Consider the following 7557-nt stretch of genomic DNA (forward strand, 5'->3'; position numbering starts at 1 on the left):
GGCACCCCCGCCCCTTCCCATCCCACAGCACCTCCGGAACCCTTCACCCATCCGCAACATCCCCGCACCTGCCCCTCTCCCACCCGTGACACCCCTGCCCCTCCCCCACTTGCAGTGCCTCCGGACCCCTCCCCCATCTGCAGCCCCCACTCCTCTGCCCATCCCCCACCCGCAGCACCTCCCGACCCTTCCCCATCTGGGCCCCCCTACCCCGCTTGCGCCCCCCCTCCACCCGCAGCATCTACAGACACCCTCCCCCAGCCGCAGTCCCCCCAGCACCCGCTACATTCTGTACATCGTGCCCTGCAGGTGCTGTTCACGCCATCGCAAGGGGCTGCGCCTCCTTCACCATCGCACGCCCTTTCATTGTGCAATATTTAACCACTAACAAAGAAATGCAGGTAATACTCCATATAATACAAATATTGAACCCCAGAAAGGCATGCAAGGGTTAAGGGGGCGTAGCCCCTTGCGACGGTGTGAAGAGCGCCCGTAGGGCGCGATGAAGCACCTAGTATATCAATATGTGTCTGCTGATCTACAAAAGATGGCCGCCGCTGTTTGAAAATTATATGGACAAAATCATACACAAGATGGACACTGCCACATAGAGATTATAAAAGACAGAACTCCCCTTACAGGGGCGAAGGGGGCAGCAATGGCGCTGCAGCGGGATAAGGAGGAGGGGTGCCGGGCGGCCCGAAGTCGCGAACGCCGGGGGAGGGGGTTTTTTTCCGCAGGGAGGCAGGACCCCCTCCCCTTTTCATCACCTGCAGGGAGCCCTGGGCCAGTAAAAGGTGCGGCCCAGAGGCGGGGGGGGGGGGGGGTGAGGAGGGAGAGGCAGATAAAAGCAGCAGCCGGGGGGGAGGGAGTTAATAGCTCCATGTTCCCCACACAGGAAAGGAAGTACCTGTGTCTGTCCGGTGGCTGCTGCACTTCCAGGGATCCAGGCATGGCATCCACAGTGAACGGAGGCAGGTCACCCTCACAGCAGGGAGCAAGGGTCGGGCAGCGCTTGGCAGAGTGGCCAAAGAGGAGAAGGGAGCTTCCAGCACGATACAGGGGCCGGGAGGTCAGCATTTCCGGCCAGCAGCTGCAAGGCCCATCCATCCGTCCCTCTCCAGAAAGGCAGCACAGGAGCAGTGAAAATGGTGCTGGGGCGCCATCTGGTGGCCGGAGGACACATAAGAAGAAACAACCAGGGGAAAAAAGAAGAAAGGCAGGAAAAGCACCTGCTAGATCCGGAAGGCAGCAGCGACCAGCAGCCCTGCAAAAGGAGCAAGGGCAAGAGGGGGGTGAGTACCAGCCGGGGCAAGAAGGCATAGGAGCAAGGGGGAATGGGGCAGCCATTTTAGGCCCAAGGGGGGAGGGGCAGAGCGGCTATGGCCCACTGCAGTCCAGGGGAACCCCTATTAACGTTGCAGCACAGCGGTTGCAGAATACCCCAACACAGGCTAGGAACGTAGGAGCAGCATGCCAGGAAGGGGGAGTTATTCTCGCAGACACAGCCAGCGGGTCAGGGTCACCCGAAGTGAGGGGGAGATGGGTATTCCTGGCAGCGACACAGCAATATAATTTCCCGGCTAGGCAGCCAGAGGGCACTCCTAGGCAAGGGGGTAACTGGGGACAGGGCGCAGGGAGCGCACAGGACAGGGACATTACACAAGGGTTGCGAAACCAGCTTGCCCGCTCCCCTGCATTTACATCCCCGCCCAGGAGAATGTACCAGCAGACACCAACGCCAGTCACAGGACAGAGCAGGGGCCACGAAATGCCGCAAGCAAGCAATCGGGAGCAAGGAGCCACATCGCAAGATTTCACATCACAATCGCAAAGGTTCACATCACAAGCGCAAAATTTCACATCACAATCGCAAAATTTCACATCACAATCGCAAGATTTCACATCACAACCACAAGCGAGAATCCAAGACAATTACAGCAGTTACAAAGACAGTGCTGTCCTCGCCATGCCCAGCGGCCCGTCAGCGCAGCATCTTGCCGCGGCAAGAGCGGTGGAGAAGAATACAGCGGAGGCCGGTGCCGTGACCAGCCCGACCAGAGAAGACGTCTCCACAGCATCACTCAGGAACGGTGAGATGAACCATGTGTTTAATATGCAGAAGGTGAATGTTATGCCGTTGTATAATAGCAATACACAAAGTGTGAGGGGTGGTACTGAAAAGGGGCAGAGGCAGGGGTTGCACCAAAACAGCGCGAGCAGCGCAAATGGCATGGGGGCCACCTTAAACGAGGTAGCGAACACACAATGGGAGGGTAACAGCGCCGCAGATAATCAGGCGGGCAAGCGGGGCAATAGCAGCGCGTCCGAGTCAGACGACGATGAGTCATGCAAAGTATTGAGAGAGCAACTGCGGTTGGCCAGGGCCAATCACAAGAAGAAGAAGTTGTCAGCCCCAGGGGCAGATACAGCGTGGAGTAAGCTAGGTCAGACCGGAGTAGCTAAGCCAGTTTTCTTACAGCAGGGAGGCGCATTGGATCACGAGCTAGGCGCATTGGCAGGGCATTTGCCTAAAGAAATTAGGAAGGAAATTGTGAAGGGGGATTTCATCGACATATGCTCCCTTATAGAGGAAGGTCTCAGGGACAAGGAGAGGGGCAGAGAGAAGGGAGTAGGGCGGGGGGGAATCCTACAAGAAAATTGATAATTGGATGACCGGGATGTTCGCATACTCTGGTTGCTACGTAGAAGCTTACCCAAATATGGCAATGAACATGATGAAATACATCAATCTTGTTTATTCAGTGTACAAGGATTATGAGGGAACTGCGTGGCGCAGATACGACTTGTCCTTCAGGTTAAGAGCGCAAGGGCAGCAACCCATCAAGTTTGGGACAAAGGATATTGAGCTGTGGCTCAAGGCGCAGGCAAGAGGGGCTAGCGATAAAGAAGCGACAGCGCAAAGGCAGGGGACAGGGAGGCCTGGCACGCATAGACAAGATATGCTCAAATGCTACGCCTTCAATGACACCCGGTGCACACAGGCTTTCTGCAAATTCAAGCACGCATGCACGCACTGCAGCGGAAGTCACCCGGCAAAAGACTGCTTTAGAAAAAAAGGCCGACAGGGAGAGAGAGGGGAAAAGGTATCCGGAGCGCTTGTGCCTGTCAAAAGCAAGTAGCCCAGTGAGGCTGGAGGGTATGCAGGCATGGCTAGCCAGGTACCCCAAGCGTTTAGAAGCCCAGCGGTTGCAGGAGGGTTTTAGAGTAGGGTTCAAGATCCCAATAAGACGGGACGTCCTTCCGGGCGACCGCAATAGGAACCTTCATTCCATCAGGGAGCAGCCGCAGGTGGCGCAACAGAAAATTGGAAAAGAATTAGAGATGGGCAGGATGGCCGGGCCATTCGCGGCCCCCCCAATTGAAAATTTGGTAGTGTCACCTCTGGGGTTAGTTCCCAAGAAAGCACCGGGAAAGTTCAGACTTATTCAACACCTATCTTTCCCGGAGGGGGCATCGGTTAATGATGCCCTGGACGTGGAACAGTGCTCGGTGCAATATCAGTCGTTTGACCATGCGATAAAAATGGTTAGGAGGCAAGGGAAAGGGGCCTTGTTGGCGAAGCTGGACATCGAGTCAGCGTTCAGGCTACTCCCCCTGCATCCGGACAGTTTTTACCTTATGGGTTTCCAGTTTGAGGGCCAATATTTCGTAGACAAATGTTTGCCTATGGGATGCGCAATATCTTGCGCGTTATTCGAAATTTTCAGCTCCTTCTTGCACTGGTGCTTGGAAGCACGGACAGGCTGTAGGGCAGTAGCGCACTACCTGGACGATTTCTTGCTGGCAGGTCCAGCTCAGTCTGGGCAGTGCGCGCAGTTGCTGTAAGAGCTTACAAAGATGCTGAACGAGTTCGGAGTCCCCATCGCGGGTGAGAAAACTGAGGGCCCAAAACAGGTCATCTCTTACCTAGGTATAGAGATCGACACAGAGAAGATGGAGTGCCGGTTGCCAACAGAAAAAATCGAAAAGTTGGAGCGAGAGATCAGTGCATGCGCCCAAGCGAAGTCAGTTACCTTGGGCCAGTTGCAGTCATTGCTAGGGTCGCTGAATTTTGCTTGTCGCGTAATCCCTATGGGGCGGATTTTCAAGCGACGTATGGAAAGGTCAACAGCGGGAGTGAGGAAGAAACATCACTTCATCCGCATCAGCGGGGAATTGAAGGAAGATCTGTTAGTGTGGCAGGATTTCTTGAAACAGATTAACGGGGTGCGCATGTGGCCGAGCAAGATATCGCCAAACCATGCACTGCAGCTGTTCACAGACGCAGCAGGAGCCATAGGCTTCGGAGCGTACTTGCAGGGAGAGTGATGCGCAGAAGAATGGCCGCAAAGGTGGAAGGACAGCGGTATGACTAAGAACTTGGCAGCTTTGGAGTTGTTTCCTATAGTGGTAGCCATAGAGGTTTGGGGCCGCAGGCTAGAGAATAAGTTCATACAGTTTTGGTGCGACAATATGGGCGTGGTACAGGCCATAAACAGCCAATCTGCCTCGTCCGCACCGGTGATTAGGTTGCTGAGGTGGTTGGTAGCGGCATGCTTGAGGCACAACATCACATTCAGGGCAAAGCATGTACCAGGAGTCGAGAACGTTATCGCGGACGCGCTGTCACGTCAGAAATGGGAGGTGTTTAGGGCGGCAGCGCCGTTCGCGCGGGGCCAAGGTTTAACATGCCCTTCTCATCTTTGGCAGATAGCCGAGCCTGTTTGAACGAGCTGGTGGAAAGGTCCCTGGCGCCAAAGACCTGGAAAGCGTACGTGGCAGCATGGGAGAAATGGCAGCAGTTCCAGGGGAATGTAAGCTCAGAGGGCCAGGCGCCCCTGCAGCAATTGTTGGAATTCTTAGGCAAGAGTAAGGAGGAGGGAGCATCAAGGGCAGTGGCAAACACCAGGCTGGCATTGGTATCTTTCTTTTCAAAGTTGCTAGGGAAAGAGGACCTAACTAAGGCGTTCGTAGTGCGCACAGTGATGAAGGGATGGGCCAGAGTGGAGATACGGAGACCGGACTCCCGGGAGCCAGTAACCATAGAGAGGCTCAAGAGCATTATTCATATAGTGGCAAAAGTATGTAACGGAGAGTACGAGGAAAAACTGTTTAAAGCAGCATTTATCATGGCGTTTAGCGGAGCATTTAGGGTCGGGGAGCTAGTAGCGCAGTCAAAAATGGCCGCCGGAACAGGCCTGTTGGTAAAAAACATAGCGGCCTCGCAGGGCGCGGTCTTGTGCAAAATTCACAAGTCAAAAACAGACCAGATAGGTAAGGGAAGATGGGTCCAGTTGGGCAGGCACCCGGACACAACAGTCTGTCCAATCGAGGTGGTACAAAAATTTTTGGAGGTCAGGCCAAAAGGGGGCGAGAATTTCCTCATTCATGTGGATCAGGCGGCACTTACCAGGTTCCAGTTCACAGCCATATTTAAAAAATGCATCAAGGTGTTAGGCTGGAACCCGAGGAAGTTCGGAACCCACTCATCTAGGATCGGCGCGGCAACATCCGCCGCCAGCCAGGGATGCTCAGCCGAAGAGATAAAGGGGAAAGGGGGGTGGAAGTCAAACAGTTACAAATCTTACGTCAGGCTGGTGGCCAGGGCGCCGCCGCAATAAAGGGAATTGACGACTGTCCTAACACCCCCCCCCCCCCCCCCCGCTTCCTCTATTTTTCGCAGGGATCGCCGGGAAGCGGTGTTGGATCTTCGGCCATTCATACATATTCTGGGCAGCGGCACGGGCCGCAAAAAGACCATACGGGCGCCAGCTGGGGATGAGGCGAGAAGAGGCAGCAGTTTTTTGGCTGGGCAACAGGGGCATGGTATGGGAGCAGGCCAGGGAGGCCTGGCTCAAGGCCGAGCGGGCATTGGGAAAGCCCGACGTGTTGGTGTTGCACCTTGGGGGAAACGATGTCGGGAAAACAAAGTCGCTAGACCTGATCAGGGAGGACATTGCCTGGATAAAAGGGCGGTGGAGCAACGTGCGAATAGTCTGGTCAAAAATTATCCCGCGACTAGCCTGGAGGGGGGCTAGGTCAGGGCACGGAATAGACAGAGCTAGGAAGAAAGTCAATGCGGCCATCGGTAAAGTGGTCACAGCCAACGGGGGAAGCGTTATACACCACAATGACCTTGCAGGGAGATGTGAGGGTTTTTACAGGCACGATGGGGTGCACCTGACGGACATAGGCCTTGATATCTTCAACAATGCGTTGCAGGATGCGTTGGAGGGTTTGCGGTGGTAGCGCAGGGTGGGGCTTCGGTCCGCAGGTCGCTGGGACCTCGTGTGGCGGGGAAGGAGCGGTGCACAAGGCATGGTAAGGGGGGATTGTCAGAATGCCTCGCATAAGTCACCAATTAGTAGGCCGTACGCCTGGTTCCAGCTAAATGCGGCAGGGGCCATACGGGTTGCGCGCCGTGGTAGGGTGTTATGCGCATGGTAGCTGGTCCCCCAGCGCAGGGGGCGTGGTCCGTCAGCCCGCAAGGGCGGGCCGGGTACGCCTCAGGCGGGGAGGGGGCATGGCCGTCGCCGGTAAGGCGGCGTAAGGCACGCCCCAGTCGTTTCTCTAAACAGCGGGAGAGCCGTGCACCGCTTCCTCTCCTTTTTACCCTGCAATGGTGTGTTTTTGGTATTAGGTGGAAATAAAGCTGTGACCATTTATTCTTTGCACAAAATTACAAGTCTCGTCTCCAGTTATTTGATTAGAGCAAGCCGGCGGGGCACCGGAAGGTCACCCTCTCCATCCTTACAGGGGCGAAGGGGGCAGCAATGGCGCCGCAGCGGGATAAGGAGGAGGGGTGCCGGCGGCCCGAAGACGCGAACGCCGGGGGAGGGGGGGTTGGCCGCAGGGAGGCAGGACCCCCTCCCCTTTTCATCACCTGCAGGGAGCCCTGGGCCAGTAAAAGGTGCGGCCCAGAGACGGGGGGGGGGGGGGGGGGTGAGGAGGGAGAGGCAGATAAAAGCAGCAGCCGGGGGGGAGGGAGTTAATAGCTCCATTTTCCCCACACAGGAAAGGAAGCCCACCCACCCGCCCTGAGTTGGTAAGGTACAGGGTCGGTAGTAGCTAGGACAGGGGAACGGGCCAAGGGAGCGCAGGCCTCAGGCAGTTTTTTTCGTCACTTGCTAATAAATGACACGTTGTGAGAGGTTATTATGGTGTTTTATCGCAATAAACATGGTTTGGTATAAATCGCTTGTATTTTCTTGTCACAGCGGGTCGCGGGGAAGGAGCGGTGCACAAGGCATGGTAAGGGGGGATTGTCAGAATGCCTCGCATAAGTCACCAATTAGTAGGCCGTACGCCTGGTTCCAGCTAAATGCGGCAGGGGCCATACGGGTTGCGCGCCGTGGTAGGGTGTTATGCGCATGGTAGCTGGTCCCCCAGCGCAGGGGGCGTGGTCCGTCGGCCCGCAAGGGCGGGCCGGGTACGCCTCAGGCGGGGAGGGGGCATGGCCGTCGCCGGTAAGGCGGCGTAAGGCACGCCCCAGTCGTTTCTCTAAACAGCGGGAGAGCCGTGCACCGCTTCCTCTCCTTTTTACCCTGCAATGGT

General features: G+C 56.1%; 1 protein-coding gene across 1 annotated transcript; it reads left to right on the forward strand.

The window, feature by feature from the left end:
* The first annotated feature begins 4691 nt into the window (after positions 1-4691).
* On the forward strand, positions 4692-5624 carry LOC134929659 (integrase/recombinase xerD homolog). Its single transcript, XM_063925241.1, has one exon. It carries the CDS (start codon positions 4692-4694, stop codon positions 5622-5624), a length of 933 nt encoding a protein of 310 aa, XP_063781311.1.
* Positions 5625-7557: the final 1933 nt, after the last annotated feature.

The sequence above is a fragment of the Pseudophryne corroboree genome, chromosome 5, assembly GCF_028390025.1.
Source record: "Pseudophryne corroboree isolate aPseCor3 chromosome 5, aPseCor3.hap2, whole genome shotgun sequence".
NCBI classification, from domain to species: Eukaryota; Metazoa; Chordata; class Amphibia; order Anura; family Myobatrachidae; genus Pseudophryne; species Pseudophryne corroboree.

Bases quoted from the DNA above. Each gene is read 5' to 3' on its own strand.
- LOC134929659 (XM_063925241.1), top strand. From the start codon at position 4,692: ATGCCCTTCTCATCTTTGGCAGATAGCCGAGCCTGTTTGAACGAGCTG.